This window comes from Pygoscelis adeliae, unplaced genomic scaffold, assembly GCF_000699105.1.
Source record: "Pygoscelis adeliae isolate BGI_AS28 unplaced genomic scaffold, ASM69910v1 Scaffold280, whole genome shotgun sequence".
NCBI classification, from domain to species: domain Eukaryota; kingdom Metazoa; phylum Chordata; class Aves; order Sphenisciformes; family Spheniscidae; genus Pygoscelis; species Pygoscelis adeliae.
The window spans coordinates 1,669,691-1,695,649 of NW_008823944.1; the positions used below are offsets into that span (position 1 = coordinate 1,669,691).

The 25,959-nt window shown below is 39.4% G+C and overlaps 1 protein-coding gene across 5 annotated transcripts in view; it reads right to left on the reverse strand.

Annotated features, from left to right (window-relative positions):
- TRAK1 (trafficking protein, kinesin binding 1) overlaps positions 1–24,618 on the reverse strand; it is a 116,884-nt gene extending 92,266 nt beyond the window's left edge. For 2 of the 5 annotated variants that reach the window (XM_009321096.1, XM_009321117.1), the window contains exons 1-3: positions 24,454–24,618; positions 16,291–16,434; positions 1,577–1,869 (exon numbers count right to left, since the gene is read on the reverse strand). In XM_009321096.1, the coding sequence (XP_009319371.1) occupies positions 1,577–1,869; positions 16,291–16,434; positions 24,454–24,539 (523 nt within the window). In that variant the 5' untranslated portion in view covers positions 24,540–24,618. The other 3 variants (XM_009321102.1, XM_009321125.1, XM_009321110.1) reach the window with 3 other exon arrangements.
- Between the last annotated feature and the right edge of the window lie 1,341 nt (positions 24,619–25,959).

Below are 25,959 nucleotides of genomic sequence, written 5' to 3' on the forward strand. Positions count from 1 at the left end.
TCCATTTAACAAAAACTACTTTTAAAAATCAAAAAAGTAAGACAGAGTTTGTCTTGCCTTTCAAGGAACCATAATCAAGAAGGCATCTTGATTCATGAAAGAATTTGATTGCCTGGGCTTGTAGTCAGAAACAGAAAAACATAAAGTTAACATCTTCCTGTTAACAGGGGAGGAAGGGGAAGGGAGACAGGACACAGGCAACAGAACAACTTGCAAGACAGATCCTTATACAAGGGGCCTGGAAAACAGTTATGCTACCAGGAATGCACCTATGTAATGTATAGAGTTTCTAGTCTACCTACCAAGCAAATACCTTGAGGGCAGTCAAAAGAGTGACCCATTTATAAATGAGCTCTAAACCCATGAATACAAGGGAGGAGGGATGGGGAGTTAGTTTCTGTAAACAAAACATTTATTTTATGTAGAAGCATACCTGACTGAAAGTGACTCCAGTGTTAATCCTGCTGCTTGTCTTCTCAAGGGAATAGGGATGGACATGCAGAGCATCTCTTCCCTTCTTTCTATTTTCTTTTTTCAGAATATCAACCCTTAGCAACTACACAGCAGTTGGGCTGAGCTAAGTTAAGGCATACTACAAAAGTATCTGTTGATGGTCATCATTAACTAGTTCTCTGACCTACAGACAATTCTAGAAATGGCTGGAGGTAACTCAGGATAAAGGTATCTGGCAGTCAATTAGAAGGACTCCAGTCTTATTTCTATTTTTCTCAGCCCTCTCATTTGTCCCTCCTGAAAACTCAGCTGACTCCTCAAACATTCCTAAAAGACCTTGGAAATGACGAGGTCACTTTAAGCTAAAAGAAACCTCACAGCTCAGCCAACAAACCGTGCATTTGCAATGGAAACTGCCTGTCATTTCATGGCCATATCCATGACTAAACTGAGTTACAGTGATTATTCAAACACAAAAAAATTGGGTCAGCTGACCACATCACTAAAAATCTAATTCTACTTAAAATACCACACTTAAACACATAGTCCATTTACTTGTATGAACTCTATGATAAAAATGCATTTAACCTTTCATACGACCATGCAGAAGAAGCTTCTCCATATACATTAACTTTTATAGTTCCAGAACTAATTTGACAACAATGGAATGGTTTTGAAAAGCAAAAAGAGGTAGAGTCAAAACGATGTTACATACTGTTTCTCCCATCCCCTTCTCACACAAAGCAATTCTCGTATCAACAAATATCTAAATTATGTTGAACGTTAGGACAACCATTCCATTATTTTAAGCTGCAGTAGTTCCTTCCCCTCATTCCTGACTTTCAGTTCAGTTCAGACCAGGACATTTTCCAAACAAACTTCAAATAGTTTGACTTCCCAAGCACATAAGTATAGTATCTTGGTTTGGTCAAGCCTGTTTGCAAGAGCCTTAAACCTTACAAAGCGCTCTCATTGAAAATCCAGATGATTGTGAAATCACTTCTTAAACAAGAAAAAACGTGCAGCATTGTCCATGAACCAAATATCTCACCAACAGCTTAAGAACAGAAGCTTAACTATACATTTCCATATCCTTCCCAAGATAAAAGATCTGACTGCTTACCAGTAATGGTGCAGGCATCTCTGTACTCTCTGCAGTCTGGCACCTCATCTTCCACTGCTTCGCTTACATAGTGCTCTTCGTGAATGCCTGTGTCACAGGCTAGGACTGCATGATCCAACAGCTCCGAAGGAGGCACAGTGGCGGCCAAAGTGCAGTCGTGCAAAGCTGTGGCGTCCAGCTTGGCAGGTTTCACAGGGTTGTACAAACTGCCATCAGGGGGACCAGCACTGGAGACTGGGTCTGGCTGGCAGAAACAGAACTCTTTCTCTTTGCTAGAGTTGGCTTCCAGAAGTCTGCAAAACACAAAAGAAACAAATGTTCAATTCAAGCCATTCCAAACAGCATAAATCAGAATAGATAATTTTCTTTTCCTTAAACATTAGTTTAATCTGACAAATTCAGCAAATACTAAGAACCAAACAGTCTTCATGGAGCAGCTGCCTATCTTTGCACAGTCATGTCAGGTAGGAAAGTGCTATTCCTTGTACAGTGTTATTTACTAACAGCTGATTAAACATCCTGATTTTTGCCTAACCCAACTTGCGGTAAGCACAGTCCATCCACCTTGGCTCTGTCACCAACTAGCTTTCTCACACCAGCCAAAGGAAAGCTCTATGTAACCCAGCTTGCTGCATGAGTGACACTGTGCAGACAGACTACACATCATTGGTTGACTTACTGGTATTTTAATAACATCATCGTTTGAAATTGACTGATAGCAAACAATACAGAAATGATTAGGAGCTTATACTGTAACTCTGGCTAGGCTTATCCCCTCCACCGGGCCACCCTGCACAGCCTGGTTCTTCACTGCCAGACTGCCAGCTGGCATCTTTGCTCCCTTTACAGAGTCCACAGGAAACAGAGCTCAAGGTGCACTGGGTTAAGGCAGTGTCCACTTACTGAGGCTGATGCACTGGGAAGCAGCAAACAGGGAACAAAATCCTTCAAAGACAGATACCAATGCCCCCAGCCAGATTAAATGGGCCAGAGAAGGAATGAAGAAGAGCACCTCCTATGCAAAACCTTCACAAACCTTTTGGGTAAGGGGCTAAAGGCACTGCAATAATTGGTGGTATGATACTGCTTTTGGTTATCAGCAGTAACCAAGAAAAGATGCAAATGCTTATTGCCGCTAGGAAAGGAAAATACAGTCATGGGATTGCAGAAAACCAGACTTGGGAAAGGACTGGAAGGGCGGGAAAAAAAGACTTTATATACATAGTAGTTACAAGGCATAAGCAGCAGCCAGGAAACAGGCCACACAAGAACACCCAGACTACATGGGAAAAGCAGAAAGACAGCCAGCAAGACAACACAAATGCACTGGTCTGCAAGCAGGTGGTGTGGATGCAGCACAATATGCAAACGCAGCAACAGAAAATGCTATGATCAGTATTTCATTGAGAACCAGAAATAAAAGTTTTCTGAAGAATCCTATGAAAAAGGTTCTCTTTAATCTCTAGGAACATGTCCGATAATCTTATATTGCTGTTGAAGTTATACTCAGGATTTTGGCATCTTATTTTCTGGCATTTCTGGTAAATAACATTATCGCTTCACCAAAGCATGGCAGTATTTCTAGAAACTCATTGCAAGACTCAAGCCTCTATCTCTAAACTGTTAAGATACAGATTATGCATTCTAGACCTTCTGGGAGTAAGCTTCAGAGAAACCTTGCGACAAAGTTGTAACACTGTACAAGCACCATCTTTTCTCAACCTATTTTTCCCTTTCACCACAGGCATAAGAACAACAAAGCAAAATACTCTCCCCCTCTCAGAGGGTCTCCAACAAGGACTTGTTTACACTGAATCAGAACACCAGAACTGGAAAATGGATGGACAATATTAACTCTGGGGGGGAAAAAAACAACAACACCCTCATACACAAAATGACATTTCATTAAATTTTCCTCAATTCCATTGAGGAAATACATTTGTATTTCTGCATGGTATCACTTAACCTGGAAATAGTTCTCACACTGAGAGGCTCAAAACCTGTATTTTGTAATGATCGTAATAGCTACTGGAACAGATTAAATCAAATGATAAATTTATGATACCATACTCTCATTCAAATGGTACTCTACTGTGGCAGCTGCAGGAAGAGAAAGTCTCACTCGAGTGCTTTAACAGAAAATCTTACGGTTCCCCTGCAGAGCACCCATTATTCCTGCACTATCACAGTACATGCTGAAAAGAACAATGGGGTCACTTGTACCAATTATTTTTTAAATTATCCCCTTTCAAGTGGCTCTTTAGGAGTAACAAGAGGGAGATTACTGATATTAGAAATTAGTTGTTCAAATGAAGTTGGAATCAAAATGTAAATCTTCGTTTTTCCCTCTGCGTTGAAGATAGAAACAGCTTAAGCTATAAACAAGAAAATATACTGGAAATGCACAGACTGACTGATTAAAAGGGCTCCATTTTGTCCTACTTGCTACCACACATCTGTGAATCACATTTGTTTTGGGAAACTGTTAGATAAGTCTTGTTACGAACAAGGGCATGTCTGGGAGTAAGTAACTGAAAGCATTAACAGCACTCTTCAGCTTTTTTTGCCCTGCTCTCCCCTCCTCCCCATGCTCTGCCTTAGCAACTACAGGAAGCCAGCAACATAACAACGCTACCAAATGAAGTAACACCGATAACCAAAGTGCGATTTGTGTGTAAAAGTCTTCAAGTGAGTTCTGGGAATCTGCGATCTTGTAACTTTTCTGGACACACTGACATTCAACATCTGACGTACCTGATCACCTTTACTCATTCACCGCTTTATCTCCCACACAGCCCTCACCAAAAATACTTTTGGCCAGAACATAACATTGCAAGTTGCGTTAGAAGTTTGTGCTGAATGAGTTTCACCTCTCCCCTTTCACCCAGCTTAACATTCACCCTGCTGAGGTACCATGGACCCAGTTCTCTCCGTCCTGTAAGCTGCACTCCAACAGTTTCTGCCTTGTCACTGATAAAAACAAGTAGAGAGACACGCATTCAGAAACAAAAAGTCATCTGTGCTCTTCCTTCACACAAGCTGCTCCACTGTTGGCACTTATGGAAACTATAAACAAATAGAGCTTGAAAAAACAAACAAGCCACAAAAACCACCCCCCAAAAAACCCCCACATCAGTCTGCCCAGTCTGCTGCAGAAACACATGTATCATCTACATGAGATAGTCAAGTTCTGGATTAAGGAAGAGAATTTGCCTTGATCTTAAAACCTTGTATCATGGAGGGAAGAAAGCAGGCATAAATGTGTATGCCTGCTTCCTTTCAGACTTATTTAATATCCTCAATTTCCATACACACAGTGGAAAAATGTTGTTCAGGCTCTATCTATCAAATCTATAGAGGCACTGTTTGCATGGCCTCTCTTGCAAGGCAAATATTACCACCTAATCCAGGGGCACACACTTTTCCTTTAAACTTTCATCTAAATCTTCCTGTTGCAGAAAAGAAAAACAAACTACAGCTGAGCAGTATTTACCAGATTGCCAAAACAGCCATGAAGAGAAACAGACACTGTAGCTACTATACCCACAAAATTCAAAACATTAATATTATTCTTTAGTCAGTCTCACCTGCATATACAGTACTCATAACGAGATGACACAAATTGTTATTGCAGTGTTTCGTATTTACTCCTTCTGACATCCAAAAGACCATACAATTTTTTTGCAGTGTTTTGTATTTACTCCTTCTGACATCCAAAACAAGTACACAATTTGCAAGTCAGATTATTACTTTTCTTGATGAAAATTCAATGTATTTCATTCTTTCTACTGTATATGTCAACAGCAGCCTGCATACAGGATTTAAATAACTTTTGTCTTCTACCTAATATGATGTAATTCAGCTTTTGCCTCAGTGGCTGTATTGCACCATTTCTACCAGTCTAAATACAATGACAGTTTGGGGCCAGTAAACAGACCTAGGTCTAAAGAAATACTTGATTTGGAATGTTTGAACTTAATTCTTCAGTGTAAAACTGTTCACAGAAAGATCCCAATTGCCTTAAGTTTATCAACTAAATGTTTTTAAGCAGGTCATTTTACTCTGAAAAAACCCCTTATTTGTAAGCTGTTTGTTAAAGGCACTCATTCAAATCTTGTACTTTCTAAGAGCAATGACGTAAGCACAAAGACTTGCTCCTGCACACCTTCTCTGTAAAATACCCAGATTTTGGTCTAACCCAATAAATGCTTAAAATAGAGTGTCTGCGTGATTACTGTATGAAGAGCTTAAATTCTATATACACCAAACGCCACTGTCATCTAATAGTACACCTACACAATAGTTTGGACTATGACTGCAGTGTAACTAGACTCGATCAAGAAGTACATTGGGTACCGATTGCAGTGTACCTGTGGCAGCCCAGATTACAAAAGCCAAGTCAAAAATTGAGTTGTAGTTAGCCAGCACTGCATTCCACTTTAAAAAAAAAGTTATCCAGCTGTAAGTACCTAGGCAAAGCAGTTCAAAGCTAACAGACACACTTACATCAGATAAGAGCCAAGATTTGAGGGTTTGGAGGTAAAGAAAAAAAAAATCTCCACATCAGTCAGCCATTTCTGGGTTCTCGCCATTAAAAAAAAGAAGTTCATTGTTTGTTTGCAGTGTGTTTTGGGGGGAAGGAGTTGAGTTTCATACACCACAAATTTCATACAAATGCAAATAAAATAAACCACTTGCTCTTTCACAGCCATTTGAGATAAAGTTTTTCTGCAATCAGGATTAAACACAGCTTAACTCTGAATCTAGAGACACAAATGAGTTAAAGTAATCCTTCTTCCTCCCCCAAAGGCAGTAAAAGACATGGAGCTATTCAGCCATGTGCCTACCCAGAGCCCAGCAATGCCAACAAATACATTATTTGTAACCTTGTAATATTATTCTCATCACCATATTGGATTGCACCAACAGCAATTTACTGTAGTCACAAAATGTCTGGAACTCCTACAAATGATGTGCTACCCCAGAGCCACAGGCTGCACCCTATGGTGATTATTAAGCTTTGAACAATTTTTAGCTATCTATCTAGCTCAGATTTTGTGCTTCAAGTAATACTTTTATTCCTTAGTCTAAAATGGCAGTTTGACCACTGCAAACATCTGCGAATTTCAAGAAATACTTCCTTAAAAGAGGGGAAAAATATCCTTCTATTGCTTCCGACTAAAATCTTCCCCCTTCTTCCAAGTCATCCTTTTGCTATGCACACTCTCATACTTAATTTAACTAGGCTATTTGGTTTAGAGCAATAGCACAGTTCTGAAGCAAAACCATTTACTGTGAACTAGCTGTTTTTTCAGAACTTTGGTGCACGTGAACAATCCGTTCCCTTTTGAGTAAGAGAACCTGAAAACTCCGCTCCAAGATACACTTCAAACGCAATCTGCTGCCAAACAGGGATGCGGGACTTCAAATAACCCCGTGGGCTACATCACTGCAAGGTTATCTGGCGTGTACCTATGCCATTTTTCTCCTTCAGAAAGCTTCAAACTGCACAGGTAAGTGGGACATTCAGCCCAAGGTGCCAAGCTAAATCTAATCTAAAGTTACCCTCCCAAATCAGTAATGAAGATTTAAGAAGCTTCAGTGTCAACAACTTTGATCTCCTCATCCATCCCTACTGACCAAAGTATTTGCTAATTTAGACAGAACCTCAGGGTACCAAGGGACTGAGCGAGCTTTCCACTCTTAGCATCTGCCTGGAGCTACAGAGCTCTGATCCTGTATTCTCATTTACTAATTTACTAATTCTCATTTAATAACTACTAACTGATGGTTAAACACTTCAGAGGGTTTCAGGGTGTGCAAATTCCTCCCTTTAATGTACTTGCAAGACTCCCACCAGAAATGTTCTTCCTTGTTTTGTACATCACTTTGTAAATCCACTAAACACCTCTGTTTTACTAAGTTCTTTAAAAAGAACCCTCAGGCTTCTTATTTACATGAAAAAACTTTCTTCAGATGCAAAATGCCCCATGCAGACACTGGAGCAAATCAAAGTCAATTTGTGTGTCTGTCTAATCTGTGAAATAGATTAACATGCTGGCCTACCCTTGATAATTCAGAATACAGTCCTCAGTCTGTGTTTTAGAAAATAATCACTGAATTGACCAAAGCAACTGAGTAAGTCTTGCTTCAAGCATTCAACTTGCTTATTTCTTTACTAATTCACATCTTGCATCTACAAAAGTTTGCACTTTTTTAAATTTAAAAACAATTTCTTCACCGAGTGGGTGAGCTCAAAAGCCAGTCAAAATGCCTACATCCATTTAAACACACTTTGTCATACCATAAAGAAACAACCATTTGCACCAAGTCTGGCTTTTACACACACACACACATATATATAAAATCATTATTTAACTTTTAGATAAAGACTGAATTTGATCCCAAATAATTTACTGAGTTGTTTTAATCTTGTCCTGTATTATATACCCTCTTATAAATCATGGGGTTTTATTTTCCACTCAGGAGCTAGCTTCTATATATGCAGAATTCTGACTGCTTAGTTAAACCTCTAACTAGAGGGACATAAACAGCCAAAGTGTCATAGATGAATGACAGAATGTGACAAGCAGTTTACCTTCAAACACTTTACATAAATACAAATACTGCATTTCTCATGTTAGAAGAGATCCGTTATTTTTACAGCAAATTAAATGGACAAGCATCTTGGACAACTCTAGACTACATCCTTATCCAATGTTTTAAAGCCATTTAAGAACCTTTTAGTCAAACATCTTTCCTAGACTACCCTGGAGGAAACACTGCCTTGCTCTCTTAACAGGGTTTGTGTGTCCAGTGACCGAGGCAATCACACCAAAGCTGCCTGCTACCCCAACATCACACAGACCCTTTTACTCAAGCCTTATATTATGTTTAAACTATATTCCATGATGTTTTTTTTTTCTTTTTCATAGAGGGGTTAGGAACTCTTTGGCCTAGCCAAATGCAATCTTTTCAGAGAAATATCAACACCCAGTGGTTATGTCACATGCTATGAAGGATCTTCTCAGGTATATTGCTCCCCAAAGAGGGGCTCTTCTGCCTACAAACCCATTAAAGAACGTTTTCAAGCTGAAGATTTGAAGGCCTTCTAGAATCACTTTTTATAAAGCCTCATAACCAACAAGTATTAAGCAGATGAAGGCATCCAAAACCAGAACAATACCTGGCTAACTGCCAGTGGCATGGCAATGTCATTTAGAATAAAAGAGTCACCACTAGAGAACAAAAGCCAGAATAGCAGCAGCAATAACCAAAAAGATACTTAAACGGTAGTATCAACACGTAAAGCATAAAACCTTAATCTGAAGGTCCCCAAAGCTGCTGCTGTGACCTTGTTTGGCTTTATTTGAACATTAAGTCATCAGTCAAGACAGTCATGTTTTCTCAAAAATTAATGCAAGTCAAAACATGACAAATAAAAAGCCCCATTTAAAAAAAAGAAAGAAAGAAAGAAAGAAAAACACCTCACTGTTCTCCACAAACCAAAGTTTCTCACCAGTAGGACTTGGCCTTCAGAAGGAGCCCATCAGTCTCTTCTTCCCTCAGGCCAAGGGAGATTGGAAGCATACTGTAAGACAAGCCCTGGGTTTGACCTTTGCAGCTGTGAGTGCACAAGTGTGCTCTCACCCAGCTTTATGTAACACTGCCCCTCTCTGCTCTGAAGTTCCTTGAGGCAAATGTTGCAGGGTTCTATAAATAGTTGTTCCTTGTGCAAGACTCACACTACACTGGGAGCTTTGTACAGCTCCCTCTCCTTGTATTTAATGTAGGCTACCAAACTTGCCCTCCCTGCCCCCGCCGCCGATCCCCTGTGAACAAATAAAAGTGAAAACAGTTAAAAATCAGTGCATCACACTACTGTCTGGGAGATCTTAGCTAGACATGCTGTGTACGTGGTGTTGGAAAGGGAAAGCTGTTTGACCACCTCCACTAGTAGTACAGAGTCCATGAGAACTGCATATGCAGTCAAAGAAGCAATTCATTAACTCATCAGGTAACAAAACAAAGCTCAGAGGTATGGCAATGCAAACTATAAACACCTCAGACATGTACTTTCTATTCACACCCATGCACATGCAAGGTGCTCACTGAGGTACATCAATACAAGATGGGTCCAAGGGGCATGGTCCAATACTTGCTGAAGAGAAGGAAAGGATCTAATGACTTAAAAAACCCCCCAAAACCAAAACAAAAACCCAGACAAACCACCAAAACATCTGGGATGAGGCTGCTGTTGTGTTTAGCATGTATGAACTCCCACCTCATATACAGCCAATACACAAGCTAAACTACGTGAACACAGCTTCAGTACATTAACACATATGCTGCCTACCAGCATTATCTCCTCATACCACTAAAAAAAAGGCAGGTATCAAAGATTTGTCAAACAGTTCATGTATGGGGGAAACTATTACACCAGCAGCAAACCAGGTCCTCAAATAGTATGGATGGGAACAGTGGTAACAGAAACCTGAAAAGTCTGGCTTGTTTGTACACCACAAAAGCATGAAACTCCCCACTTCTCCATAAGCCTCAAACACTTTCATAAAGTATTCAGTACTGCTTTTCCACTAGTTGGGAAAAGCTGTGGGATGACCCCAATTTCTCTGAAATGCAGCAGAGGAGGTAACACCACTGTGTCTGCTCTTGAGTCCTGAGCTTATTTCCTATCCACAGGAAGAACCAGCGCAGAAGCAGACCAGAGGAGAGAGGCACAAATACACTAGACATGAACTAGCTACTAGTAAAGTGGAAAACAAAACAAAACCACCCAACCACCCCACCGACCAGTGCCTGGGCCTGAGACAGCATGCAGTAGGTGAAGATATTCAAATTAAAATACATTACCATTCCAAGCCAAAACCCTGATCCGCCAGCCAAGCCATACCTTCTTCCTCAGGACAACACTAAAGAGCAAGGGAAAGCAGCGAAAACAGCTGAAAGACCATGCTAGAATGGTGGTTCCCCCCACCGCTACTACTGTTTAAACAAAGATACAGTTAACCCAACTGCCAACAAATTAGGGCCAAGAGTTTTAGTTAAGTAACTCTAAACAAAGAACAGACTGACTCAAACCAGATATTTATCATGATTTAAAACCCGAGGGGGGGATTTTTAATCTTGTTTTGCATTACTATTGTTTTTCTCCTATTACAAGAGGATTTTTTTAATTTCTCACCCTCTACAATGACTTTTAAGAGTCTACATAGAGTTGGTATAATTGAAATTTTGAAAAATGCTGTTTTACAGGATTGGAGAAGTGTCATTATTTCCAATTTTAATAGCTGTCCTTCTGAAAACACTGATACAAAATATCACATAACAGAACTAAGACTGCTGCTTTTCTTTACTATTTCTTATTGCACAGAGACAGTGAGAGCAGGGGTGAGAGGAACCAGCTGACAGAAAAAAGGAACAATTCCTTGCAAATTGCCCTAAAAAGAAAAAAAAACACAAAACCCAAACAAAATCCAAAACACAACCACACAGCATACCTGCTGTGTCCTTATTCACTTACTTTCAGACAGAGTTTATGGCTTTGGACTAAGCTGAATAATCACATAAAAAGATGATAAAAAAGAAAAAACCCAAAACAAATCAAAACCCAATCTGTTGAGTAAGGGCATGCCATTTTTTGCAGAAAGTAAGAACTTTAAAGTTGCGAGAAGCAACTTTAAAGAGGGCTATTAGGAAGCTTACCTCCAAGGACAGTCAGACCACAAATTCCTGTTCTGAGTAAGATGCTAAGAAGATCTGCTTTGGCTCACTAGCATCATGGGCCCTCACTCCCTGGCACCAAGCCTCCCCACGTGCTCCAGCAACTGGCACTATCCAGTAAGAACCTCCCCCGCTCTTCAAAGTTGTCTTACAACCCTAAACGTGCACAGAGTTCCTCAGAACATATCCCACAATTTCTTAACTGGCTGTTAATATCCCTGGGCCTAGTATCTATTTTCTTTTGTCATCTTTAAGTAGTTATGTATGGGAGCAATGCTTTCAACCATGTACTATTATGTTTGAGAGGACACGAATGAACTGAACCCAGCTCTGTCACAAGCTCTATAATTATAGCCCCTCTCTAAACCTTTGGGCTGGGGGGAATACAGATCACAGCCCTCTTCAGCAAAGAGAAAGCCAGACCTCCAACACTTGTGGATAGCTGGGCCTTACAAGTCGCTTTAGGTACCAGTGTTGAAAAGCAACATAAGACTACAGATTCCTAAACAACCAGCAATCCTGGGCCTTATACCAAAGCCTTGGTCACATGGACTTCCCAGCAACTGAGACATGAACTGCTGACTAATGAGAGTGCATCTCAACACATACCCTTCCAACGCAGGACTGCTTCCATAGAAGTTAATGGCTACAACAAAGGAGTGAAATCTCACAGCTCTTCTCAAAATGCTACAATGTAGTTTAAAAACCGGCACAATTATTCTGTCAAGTCATTTTTCTGCTTATGAAGTTTGTGTGTAAACATCAAGAATGAAATAGGAAAATAAGAATTTGCTGTTTAAAGGTTGCTCTGTATACCCAGTATATTACCATATACATGCCTCTGTATCTTGGGAACCTAGAAATGTTTATCTTAACAACCGGCTGTGGAATTTTAGGAAACTGAGCCAATTATGCATGGCTTAGTGCCATTAAAGTCAAAGTCACACTAGCAAAGATTTTGGAACAGAGTTTTTAGAAAAATTCCAGGGGCATTATTAGCATGAACTACAGAAGAGCACAAGCTAAGGGGTAAAAATGCAAATTAAATGTAATACATGCTATGTTTTTGCTTCATTTGCAGACTAAACTATCTTACTTAATGACACAAAGAAGTTGAAATCCAGCATTGTGGCTTTCCCTGAAGGACCACAAAACTAAAAATCTGAAGTCACCCAATACAGACGGATCAAATGGTTCCAAACAATGTGGAAATTGATTTTGGAAAATAATCACAATAACCTTAAACATGGTGCTTCTTGAAGATGTCCTCAAATAAATTCCTGTATGCATGTACGTATTCTCCAAAATGCACAACAGATAGTACTGGACATTGAACTTCACTTACCACAGTCATGGCACAGGCAATAAGAAAGCACTTGACCAAACTGCCCCCTGCCAGCTCCTGCTCTATTGTAAATCTCTGTTCATGGAGACCTAAAACTATTGTAAGGGGACTAGGCAAGCCACCCTGCTTTCCAATCACTCAATTCAGTTTCCCACTTATCGGCATGCCTTATGACTTACTCATACCTTAGCACCCAGTCAGAAAGCATTCTGAGTATACCAACAGCCTCAGGCAAGCGACCAAGCCAGCTTTCAGTGAGGGGAAACAGTTCTTTGACGAACCTTATTCCTATACATCGAGGATTTTTTCCTGTGTGTACTCTACAACTTAATTGGTAGACTGAAATTTCTCTGAAAACTGTCTCTGAAAGTGAAATTTTTCACTACAGTATCAAAAGCAACCCTTGCTCAGGCAACAAGAGGAACTGGACAAATTTGACAAAATATTACAGACGCATGGTAAAGGTAAAAGTACACAGAACAACATGTAAGTTTAGAAGGTTGGAAAACACAGCATTTGAAGCACTTCTTCATTCAACTGAAAAAAAAAATCACTAATGTTCCCCACCCCCAGTTTAAAAGAAAGCATCTCTCAATAAAAGTATAGAACTTTCTTCCTTCAAACTGTTTTTTCATGACCTAAATTTTTTCATGACCTAAAAGGTCCTATCACCCTCAGAACCACAATCAGGATTCATTTTTCTCAACTCGTGCACATATTCTATCACAAGCAAAAGTTATCATTCCCAATAATCAGTTTCCTTAAAATAACAGTAATATTTACTCAGATTTAAGACCAGAACATCTTCTGGACTTTCAGTACCCACAGTTACATTTGAAGAAGATGATAAACTTTGACGCCACAGGAAAGTATCACTAAAGCCAAAGCAATTGTCCGACTATTTTAAAGACTTTCACACTTTTTGCTTGTGCACAAAGAAGCAAGCTTCTGTCAAGAGAGTTGTGGAAGATTCAGATTTCTAGGTCAACAAGCAAAAGGGAGAGCAAGGCCTACAAGTTCAATCCTGAATATAAACACAGGATTTCCTGAAAGGAACAGACCTCTTTACCTACTCTGTAAATTCCCTGTGTAGATTGCTCATTTGAAATACAACCTCTTATCTGAGCTAAAACAGGTAAAAAGAAGCCAAGATTTGACAGCTGAAGCCAGTAACATTAAAAAGTGCTTTGAGACTGCACACCCTCAATTTCACTATTTAGTCTTCATTAATTTTAGGTTCTCTGTCCAATTCATTCTAGCATCAGACCTCAAAGCTTTATCGTATCTCTTTTACTGTCAAGAGAGAATATCAAACTCTCCTTGCTATTAAAGCAGGTCTGAGGAGCACTCCCTTGCAACTTAGTGTGGCAGACAGGGAAAAATGAACTTGCTTGGAAAGGGCTGCACATCACATCATTAAAAGAGAAGTACTTTTCTAAAAATTCTCTATATTCTATACAGGCACTGACTTCCCTGAAATGAAGTCAACCTATTTAACTCCTTCTACGGTTCATGTCGAAAAGCTTTTGATTTAAATTTAAGCACAAGAAAGGTGACATATTACAGTGTATCTGCTTGAGGGTTTGGGGTCCAACAGAATTTTCAGCAAGAAATGCTGAAGTAACATTAAACAGCATGCCCAATGCAGCAGAGATCTCCAGGCCATCACTTGCCCCACACAAATAACAGTTTTGGCTTTAACAAATTCTTGGTCATCCTTTTGGTCAGAAGAACATAGCAGGCCAAACAGTTCATGCAATAGTTCAAGCAAAAGACAAGACTGTATCCCAAAGAGAAAATTGCAGTATTTCCCCCACCAGGATGGGGGGAATTTAATTCCCACCGGGGAATTAAACATTGTAGTTATTCCTACTGCAGGGTAGAGACATGGGTACACTAAACCACCCTTACTTCCCTTGCTGTTCAGGATCCAGACTCGGTTTTCAGAAACATACTGTTTATTGATCTGTACCAACTGCAGGGTTCAGCAAAGACACGACCCCCAACTTCTAATAAGAACCATTTTCTCAGTAAAATATTTTGCCATCACTTTGAAATCATCGCTTTATAATATTCCATTCTTCTTCCATGCGCTCTTATGTCTCTGTAAGGTCCCATGGCCCACAGCAGTGAAGTTCAGTTTTCACACACATGTCCCTCACCATGGAAACAGAAAAGGAAGAAAAGACACTGTGCACATACCTCATTTATATTATTAAATATTCATCATCAAAATACCCTACTGATATTCATTATTAGGCTGGAATCTCCATGGCCAAAACGGGAAGCACAGTAAGTTTCCCGTGACTCAGGCCTAGCAATAAATTCCCTTGTAAACTTCCATCGTCATCAACACCAGCAACTGACATGTCAAGGCCAAAATAAGCCACTGTCCTACAGTTAAAAAAGGCAGCCAGCTTTTAAGCAGCAGCAAGTCTAGCACAGCCCCTCTGGGGTGAATGTCTTCGTAGTGATGCTGCACCAGAACTTTCCTAGAGCTCTCTTTCTTTTAACACATCCACAGGTTTGCATTGTAGATCTGTAGTTCCACCACTCATGCCCTTCCTCCAAAGCTGCTGTTCAGTCCAGGCTCCACAGCCACCTAAATCCACACCAGCTGCCTGCACAGCCTCTGCCCACAGCCCAGATGATCTCTATGCAATTTGGGTAGGGCATGCTGCCATTTTCTCAGCGGGATGAACCAGTGCCGAAATGCTCTCTTCCTCAGTCTCACTCTACCTACACCAACTGCAGTAGAAACACGAAGGTTTATTAATAAGCAGGAGGAAAAGGTTGGCAACTTGGCTTGGATCCATGACTTTCTAGGCTAAGATCAGTTGCACAGTATGCCAGGAGGGCCAGATAAGAGACCAGTTTTCCCAGAACATACCATGAAACTGCATGAAAACAACACAGCATACACCTATACGGTCTCCCACAGAATCCTACTGCCAAATGAGTGCTCATACAGCCATGTTGATGTGGAACAGAAGGGTGTTCTACAACTCCCACTGATTTCAGATAATCCATGCTAAACCTACAGTGAGGTAGGAAGAAAGCAACGTAAACAAAGTTCAGCAGCAGACAACAGATCACTTAACAACTGGCATTACGTTTTGGGGGGGATTTTTGCAAGTTTTTGCCTTCTAACTTTTGCATAACAGTATAATTTCATAGGTTTCCATTCTTTCTCAATCTTTACATTGTGTTCAGACCTCTATATAGAGATACCAATTTACAGTGCAATTAAGAAACCATACAAAACCCAAACATATAGTTAGCACAAAGAAGAATATTTTCTTGCTACTAGAGTACATATATTATTTACTGGCATGGTGTTTAGTGCAGCAGCAGGTGTCCAAGTTCAGACAGATTTTTTTCCTCTTTCCCCTTGCACAAGTTTATTCTTACGAGGCAAGAAGCTTGTTTTTGCAGTCGTGCATCACAAATATGTCACTGAAGATATATATGAATGTGTCCTGCTCAGTTCTTGGATTTTTTTAATTATTTTTTTACAATTCTGGTTAAAGTATCGTAGATGCACATTAGTGCACAGTGGTAGAGTATATTCCTACAGGTGAAGACAGGAAGACAATTTGAGCGTGCTCCATCCTTGCTCAAAACATACCTGCAGATGTTACAGCTGCACGGTGTTGCCCGATCATTCACAGTGCAAAGTAAAAGGCAGCTAGAGAGGACACCGCCCACACCATTCTTATGTTCCCCAGGACAGCCACGAGGCTCAGCAACAGAGATATGCATGCCATCTGTTCTAAAACCAAACATTTAATGGTTAGCTACCATAGTACAGTTTGCATTCATTGTCAGCTCCCCTTGCTGCAAGACAAGGAGTGCCACCATAGCCACCAGGTTTTAACCATTAGGGTCTGTGTTCTTCAAATGAATTACAACAGCTGCAAAAATAAAACTGAACTTCAGCTTAGCAAGTTTGCAAATTACCCAGAACACATCACATGTTCTACATGACACCTGGCAGAAAATACCTGACCCAACAAAGCTGAAGTGCCATATGCAGAATTTTCCTATAAACATCCTCTGTAGGCCAAGTTGCACCACCAGATTAAGACCAAAATCCACAAGACTGCACATGTAGCACAAGAGTCAGCCATATACAATAGTCTCAGCGGGACCAATGGCCACCAGTCAAAATGAAGAAAGATGACATTCAGCATGAACCTATTCTGACTGGCCAGAGCAAAGAAAGACAAACATTTTGAACGTTACTTTCAACTGAGAGAAAAGAAAAAAAGGAAGTTTTTTCCGTATCAGGTAGATGATACTACCCCAGTATGAAGAGATAGTATGGTGGAACATGTAAAACCTAACAATAAATAGTAAAAAGAGAGATGGCTAATCTTTCACTTCAGCATGCCTACAAACCTTTGATTGCATGGAATGTTATTTTATGAAACACTGGAGCAACTGACACAGCCTACCTTACTTTGTCTTTGGTGTCCCCACAGCAATGAAATACACATCACTGAAATGTTTCTGCTATGTGGCAGCATTCCCAAGTATGCCATTTAGAGAAGTCTCAAACAGCTCTGAGTTCCATTTTAAATTCTCTACCTGAAGATTTTATTTGCAGAGATAAACATAATAGTGAAGAAACCCACATTCACTCAGCCATGAACATGGAGACTGAAACACTGGGAATGACCTTTGACTTTAGCACTAAAACAAAACACACATTAAAAATAAGAAAAAGTTGGAAGGGAGGAGGGGAAAATCGTAGCAATGTATTTAGCAGAGTCTCACTAGCTATTCTGCCACCAGGAAAAAACAGCAGCTTTCCTTCCCCGAGTTCATAATGCAGCACATAAACATGTAAACTGGTGGGCCCTCTTGTGCTTTGTGCTATTTTTCTACTTCAGCTGTCTTTTTGTGCCATAGTTCTGTGAATAAAATAGATCAAATTGAAGCTCATAAGAGTTTTTTTTAAATATCAAATTTTAAATATTAAAAAGCTGCCTGTAGCTGAGTATCATGGTCAAATTAAAGGTTCCACAATTTATAACAATTTCCTTTTGCAGTGGCATTGTTGTCTGCATCACCCTTCCCTGGTTACTGTGCAATCAGGAAAAAAGTCTTGCATATAAGCAAATGCAGTGTGCAAATTAATAAACTCCCACTTCATCCAAACTGTCTCAGGTCAGAGCCTTTCTACCAATGTATAGTGAAGAGCACGTCTCAGATTCACTCTAGTTAAAAGGTGTAAGTTTTTTTGAGATCCAGACAGCCTTTGAACATCATCACAGTGAAAAAGGAAGTTTCCCCCCATGCAGTTCTACCAATTTTCCCTCAATAACACAGAGATTATTCCTAGCCAAACGCAAGCTAACAAACCTGAGAAACGTGCCTTTTCTTTGCAAGTTACCAGGAAATAACAACATAGCCAAAACCAGACAAAACAGTTGTGAATGAAAGGTACCTTTTTTCCCCCTTCCCATTCCAAACAATTGGCAGCTCCCTTTTACAGCTCTCCACCAGGACTCTGTCCCTCAGTGACTCCAAGAGTCTAACCACACTGCTAAAAATAGCTTTTCAACTACAAGACATGTACAATATCAGCGGAAAACATTTCTGCAGACCTAGTGACAGCCCCACAGCTCAGTCTGATGACATGAGAGACTAAAGAGGCAGACTAAAGAATGGTTTGTCGAGTTACGGAAGCCTTTACTGCATGCCCATCCATGCCCATCACAGACAGAATGTATTTTTTTTTCCCCTCGGGTGATAGATACTTCACAGGCAATCTCAAAAAATTGTATTGAAAATGTCTTTTTTTGCATTATAAGCAACACTGACTGCAAAATCTGAATATGCTAGAAACACATTGATAATCTGAAGTACACTTAAATATATATTAGCTCACAATTCAGCAGTCTTCCATGATTGTTTCTCTGGAGGTCCTTATAAGAAACCTGTGATAACATGTGACGTTTTGTAGGCAAGTGCAACGCTCTCAACACTCAAAGTTATTTTTCTCACTATAAAACAGTAATAAAACAGACAGAGGGATTAAAAGGCTTGCCCAGGTCACTTTTGTATGGATACCTGTATTGTGGGTTCTGTTGCTTCATTGCATGCTATGATCACTACAGGAAAAATGCACATGAGATCCTCCATTACTCAGTTTGGATCTACAGAATTAAAGGTCAGTTAGAGTCTCAAAAATGTATGCAGGGCATGTTTCCATCAAACCTTGAGAAGGGACAATAATTTTAACAGCACTTCATGAAATAGAAGAGTGCTTTAACACCAAAAATACCCAGTTGCTTGTTCCTTTCTATCTCTTGAACCGAGTTCTCTAATGGAATAAGGGACTGGTCTGATGTCCAAAAAAGTTGTACGTAAAAACATTTAGTTTGCATTTTGGGAGGCAGCTGTAACAAAACCTACTTCTAATACAAATGAATCACAGAGATTGAGGCTGTCCTTCACATAGATGTTCCCTCAAAAACTTGAGATGGCCATTTCTTGTCAGTAGCAAAGCAATGCAATATTGTTCAACAAACACAAAATATAAATATTTCCCTCTTTCCCCCTTCCAAAAGTTATTTTATGCTAACTTACTTTTAAATTATGGTAAATGCAAATGTAACAGAGACATGACAAGAAGTAGGTCATCTTCAGACGTTGCATAAAATGGCATTCTGCACTGTGTAACTATGCTTAAGTACCATCCAAAATTTTCAAGATGTCTTAGAAAAAATCATCTTGACTCACAGCATCTGTATTTGAGATTTTTTTAACTAAAAAGGAACTTACCATCTCAGAAAGACACAGAAAAAGTTAGCAAGACTTTGAAACTTCATACACAAAACTGTCCTCCCTGTATAGACCACAAACTTCTGCAACTTCCACCACTCACTGCTACCAGTGGACAGTACTGTGAATTACTCAAAATGCATGGAACAACAGAGTTCTCGTGTCACTACAGCAAAAACTGCAACACACCATAAAGAGCCTTGGTTTCACTCTTATTCCCAACCTTATTCTATATGGTTCATAGAAGTTAGCTTTGTTCACAAAGAATTTAAGTAGTGAAACATTCACCATCAACTTAAAGAGTTTTTAAACATGAAGTGTCCTATTTATTCCGTCTCTGTTTTTGTAAGGATGTTGAGGTATTTTAATTCTTCACATGGAAGACAACAGTAGCTTTCATAATGATACCTCCTAAACTGAATCTCCGGTTATGAAGTTATAGATCCATAAGTACAGTTACATGTCATAAACTGTGATTGCATTAAGCGCCGTAATTTTAAGAAGTCTGGGAGTGATATCAGCAACACCTACTCCAGACTTTGAACACATGCTTCAGAAGCATTTTTTCTTGTACAGTTAAAATCCCCAGCTGCTTCCAGACCAACAGGATGATTTTACCCCACATAAATTCCTGTGCAGAGTTGAAGTGATACTTGAAAGCATCAAGTTTTTTCTAAAGTAAAGATTTAGAATGTGGGTGGGTTTTTTTCCTAAGCTTAATGGAGATTTTAGCAAAGCAAAACTTTCCATAGCTACTGTAAACATACAGGGAATCCATTTGTCCATTTGTTTTTCCCATGACACTTTCATCAGAGGGCAAGTCACATCAGTTACACTATGACCTTCCTACTGATGTTATGTTAATGACCACGACAGAAACAAGAAGTTTTCTGAACCGAGTTAAAAATTACTGTGCTGTTGATGTAATAGCTATAATTTGAAGTTACAGTATTGGGAAACATACAAGTAAACCAGTGCTTAGGCATAACTTAAAAAAAAGAAAAAGGAAAAAAGAATAGAAATGCCAGTGAACTTGCATCTTTAAGAGGCAGAGAAGAACGAAGAATTTGTCTGATCTAGACTCTGCCATGTCAAGATAAACACTTAAACTCATTTGTTTTCTTTCGTTTTGTTTTACATTGGAAGGAGGGCACTGAGAGAGTGATGCATATGAATTCACTTACCTGCTTTCCTCTCAACTTTGAGAGACAAGCATTTTCCCTACCACATTCATTGTGTCTCTCACCGCTTCAAGAACTTCACTGATAGGAAGGAAAGGAAAAGCCAGGTTCAAAAAGTCACCAACACTTCTCAGCAAGCAGAAGGATATCCTGACCAGAGCCACTACTTGTTTCACATTCCCAGTCAAAGTTACCAGGAGCAGTACGAAACAAGTTTACTGGAGATTCCACTGAAAACTGGCTAAACCAGAACAAGTGCCAGTACTGGAAGGCCGATTTTCCTTCACTCTCCCTGGTACAGTTAGGTGTAGTTGTGCAGTAACAGTTGCCAATGTACTGCATTTCCTGAGAATAAAGAGCGGGGTTAAGGGAGAGAAGCAAACAAACAATCTGGCCAGGAACAAATAAAAATAAGCTCAAGGTCTCTTATATCAATACATGTCTAAATTAGAGTTTCCACATGATATCTAAGCTATCTATATTAAGCCTCTCTGGCCAGTCTTCCACTAAATTAAGCTCTTGAGTGGCTTAAAGTTCACATGATTTCTACAGCCTAACTAGGCAGCTATTCTTTCTGCATTTCCTGTACTTAAAGTTTCTTTGTCAGCTACATTTTTCAACTTCAGTTCCAGCTCTCTGATGGAACCTTGCATGTGAGAAGTCAAAGGACATTAGGAAGCACGTTTCATATCTTTTAGAGAAAAAGGATTCCAGAATGAGGTGGGATCAAAGGGAACAGTATCACAGTTGATGAGGAAATAATTTCAGTATTTAAAAACCTAACAACATAGAAACCACAAGGTGAAATACACTCCTACCACTTCTAATCCTCAGGTTTTCCCAGTAATTCCTGTACAGCCCCACAATGACTAGTAATGATTTGAAGGCAAGCTGTACTGCTCTAAAAGGCTACATATCCACCTCAGTCTTTAATTTCATATTTGAAACAAGTGTCTCAGAGTAATTCCAACTAAAATCTTAATTAGGAAGGCTAGTAAATGCATTATAAATTAGTCCTGATACTTTCAGTTCTGTTCAAAGATTTAACTAAGATTAAGTTATTCTGTTTTCTTGCTAGTCTGCAAATACTGCAAGTTTTAGTACAGACCTACCCTTTACTTTTATCCAAGCAAATTTTTTTACCCTTCACACATTTAGAACCAGACTACTCACTGAACAAGACCTCCCAACTACAGGGCAGTTTCTCACAGCACCTTTCACATAAGTTTCCTCTGTCTCCAACTTTTCTTCTTAGTATCTGTGTTAATGCCGTGTTTTGGGACACAGTCCACCAGAAAGAAACAAAACTGATTTCCACTGCAGTCCATGCCATAGCAGTACATACACTAAGCAGCAACACCTGGGATACACAAGGCGGGGGGGAGGGAGATGAGGTTTGAGAAGAAATAAAAGTCTGTTGAAAAATATTTCTGATTTTAACATGTTCCATAAAAAGACTTTCTCCACAAGAACTGAAAGTTGCTCAACACCTGTGCAAGGCAGGTGTTCCTCCGTATTTTAGATACAAATAAAAAAAGTGGGGATAAATTCTGAGCCACTCTGTGATGAATGTAAGTGTCTCACTGGAAGTAGACTTAATGGAAAGAAACAAGAAATGTGGGTAAGTTAAGTGAACAGGAAGAATACAAACTCTTTGTATTCACTGTACCTTTATGTTCTTTATCAGGGGGTGAAACAGGAGTTTACAAGAGGAAAAAGTGAGCCATACGAAAAAGAACAAGAAAAATCCATCAGATGTACTTCACTCAAGAACACTTTAGATTTTTTACTCTAATCTCTAATCTCAAGGTCTCCTACTAGAATTTAAGTGCCCTTCAGCTGCTATGTAATCCTACCTGAACTAGCGGGGACAGAGAAGGAGGAGAGTAAGAAGAGCTAACAAGAAGGGTATTCTTTCTGCCTGATATGAACTCCATCTCTGTCCAGCTACAATTACGCTCCCATAATTTGCAAAGTCATGTTACAGATGCTAACAACTCTACAAAAATGTCTCATTTCCTTCCCTTTGCTTTCCTACAATAGTCTGAAAACAGCTGTAGCACTGAGATTTCTGTGTTAAGGATTTTAGGTATTGCAGGTAGTGACAGTCCAAAGCATTTTTATGAAGTTTTAAAATGTAAAATTCTTTTTGATTAAGAAATGTCAGCTTCCTTCAAGTCAGTCAATCACAGAGCAAGGAACAGCTATTATGGGCATTGTTCCAAAGCTAAAAAGCTCCCAACCATGGAAGGGCCCTTTAAACTATTTTGGCTCAGAGATTAAATGGGTTTTGTAACAAAGAGCATGTGAAAAATAAAGTTAAACTTGATTTCTTGTTTTAACTTGATTAGAAGTAGTTGCAAATTTTTTTTACAAATTCACTATATGTACTCATTCTTTTAACAGAGTTCAGACAGCCAAGTTGTGGAGTAGTAAAAAGAATTAGTAAATTATAAAGAGTTGTTCCTCATTTGATTATAGCAGTGAAGATTATTACATTAAAATTTATTGGTAAGCAAACAAATTCACAGTAACAAAGTGGGGGGGCAGGGAGGGGGAAATCTAAATAGCTTTCCCACCTTCCAGCCACCAGAACACAAACACGTAACTCTCCAACAGCAATCTAGTATTTCAGAGCCATCAAGGTTTAAAAAATTATTCTTAAAAAAAATTTCTATGAAGAAAGTAGTTCATACCATCCAAAATTCATGCATTAATTTTTAACCATTTTGCTTTTTTTCTGTTTTAAAGTTCTGGTTTCAAATTTAAATACAGATAAGAAAAGCAAACTCAAACAATATCCAGACAACAAGCTTAATAAAACGACGACATCCCCAGCACAAGTTATCTTGTGTTTCAAAGGAAACACTCACGTCTAAGCTCCTTACATTGTAGGAATTTCCATTTAACAACAGAATGAAGTCCGGGATACCAGTTAGACAGGCATTACTTGTCTGTCTAATAGCATACTTCAGTAAATAGGCTTAAAGTTACCAAAGTATTTATCAGCATATATTAAGATTAATACACATAACACATAAATATTAACACGTTTCCTGCCTCTGATGCTCCAGGATCGCCAATAGAAATCAGTGACAAATGAACCATCCTATGAATATAGGACAATATGCGTATCCCAAATAACGGCAATTTCTTTGCAGTTGAAAGCCTGCAAAACTGTGCAAGTAATTCAGCTTGCACCGATTTCCCTGCTCCTACAACACTTGTTTAATACTAGTATCACAGCTTAAGATACCTGATGCCCAAAGCAGTTTCATCTGTAACCTTAAAAATATTAGCTATCTCAGATTCCTTCTGGTTTATTCTCAGAAAAAAAACCCTTATGGTGGCAGCATTTTAAATAGCATGGCAGTTTACTAGGACTAACTTTAGACCTTGAGGTAGTGAGGGAGAAAGCAGCCACTGTAAACAAGGATCCTTGACCCATTCAAGCACAGTACGCTGTCGATGCCCTACTTTTGCACATCAAAGCATAAGTCTTGCCCCCTGCCCCACCAGAACAAAATCCGCATCTGACGACACAACAGCAGCTCAGCTCAGCATTATTTGAGAAAGAGGCCAGGCAGCGTTATGCAGCGCAATAGTTGAAAAACAGCATTCAACTAAACTGCAGAGTAAGGGAATCCAAAAAGTACCAAAGCAGCATTTGCCGTGTTCCCTTCCTTTGTCTGCATTAATTTAAAACATGGCTAGCAATGCCTCTGCACACACACTACATACATACTAATTCAAAGCTAAGCTCTAAGAGAGACACACAGTATCAGGGGATTACAGCTCCATAGCAGCCATTGCTGTACCTGGTTTTCAACTCGTTTTGCTCTTGATAATCTGCATAGCATTCTTCCTTTCTTGAGCCTCCTTTTCCCCTCCAGAATTTCACCATTTGGCTAGCAGGCTCACTTTAAGTGTCGCTTCTATTTGCGTTTCCCCCACATGAACAGTTCTTGATGCTGTAAGGTCATTTGAATGCAATTGTAACTTTGGCTCACGCACAAGTTTCCTCGCCCTCCCTTGGCAGAGCAGTTACACAAACTACCAAACTCAGTCAAAGAGAAAGGGTTAGACTACTCCTCTCTTCAGTCTGCTGCATTAAAACCTTCATCTTTCGAGTGCTTTTTACAATATCTACGTTATTAACCATGTCCAAAATTTTTAGTTTGAGCACAGAGCCATATAGACAATTGTATGCAAACATCCTCTGGACAGAACAGAAGTTAGCAAATCTTTTCCCCTTAAACATCACATATCAAACATAAACAGGGAAGTGTGTACCATCATGAAAACACTACAAAATGTTTCCAGAGTCTTCACAAAAGTAGTAAGATTTATCTACAGAACAAAATAAAGCAGTACTTTCAGACTGCATACATTTCAAAAGACTTTCTGCCGCAAGTCTTGAAACACTGATGAGAAAACGGAGCTATGAGCTCATCTGGCAATCACACAAGTACTCCCACAAATTAAACCCCATTTTGCTGAAATTATCCTCCAAAGGAAAGTCAGTCACGAACTCTGCCCTCCTCAAAATGGCATTTTTATACAGTGCATGAGCTGTCACCTCAGCAAACTTTGAGTTTTAAGAATTTGAAAGTAATTTATCATTCCTCAAGAAAACTATGGAGCAATTTCCTTTCTTAGTTTCTCCTCCAAGACAGATCACAACAGCTCTTCTCAGACAGCCTCCGGTCCCCTCACATTCAGGACAAGTTTGCAATTGCAGCCACCTCTTCTCCCAGCAGCAATTCTCTTCATGGACTGATTCAGCTCTCAGTGTCTAAACAAAGAATGAGTAAATATTGTCTTCCAAGGGTAAGCTCGCACCAATGACAAACTTTTGAATCTTTGTAGATAAAAAATGCAACTCCCTCCCTGCAAAACCTCTCCAAAAACAGATGGTCCTTCAGACAAAATAAAGGATAATGCAATTTTAAACATCTCCCATCTGATCTTGCTTATTAGAAGTTACCTTCCCACTCCTGCCTAACTATCTAGATTTTTACAAAGTTCAATTGTAATTATTCAAAAGGCTCACACCTACATCGATGGTTATTTACAGTGCTTCCTATTGCATCAAGCTTTTGGATGCTGACAACACAACTCTGATCAAAAGAGAATTCCTCATTTTGGACTGACTTCTTAATATTTGAATCCTTCACACTCGTGCATGTTTTCAGATTGATTTGCATTCAATCATCCTGTTATTCTTCAGTTCAAGACTGAGCATAACTCTATGCCTGGATAATGTCCAGCCTTTAAGATACATAAACCATCATTTACTTTATCAGTGGAGCTGCAGATATTCC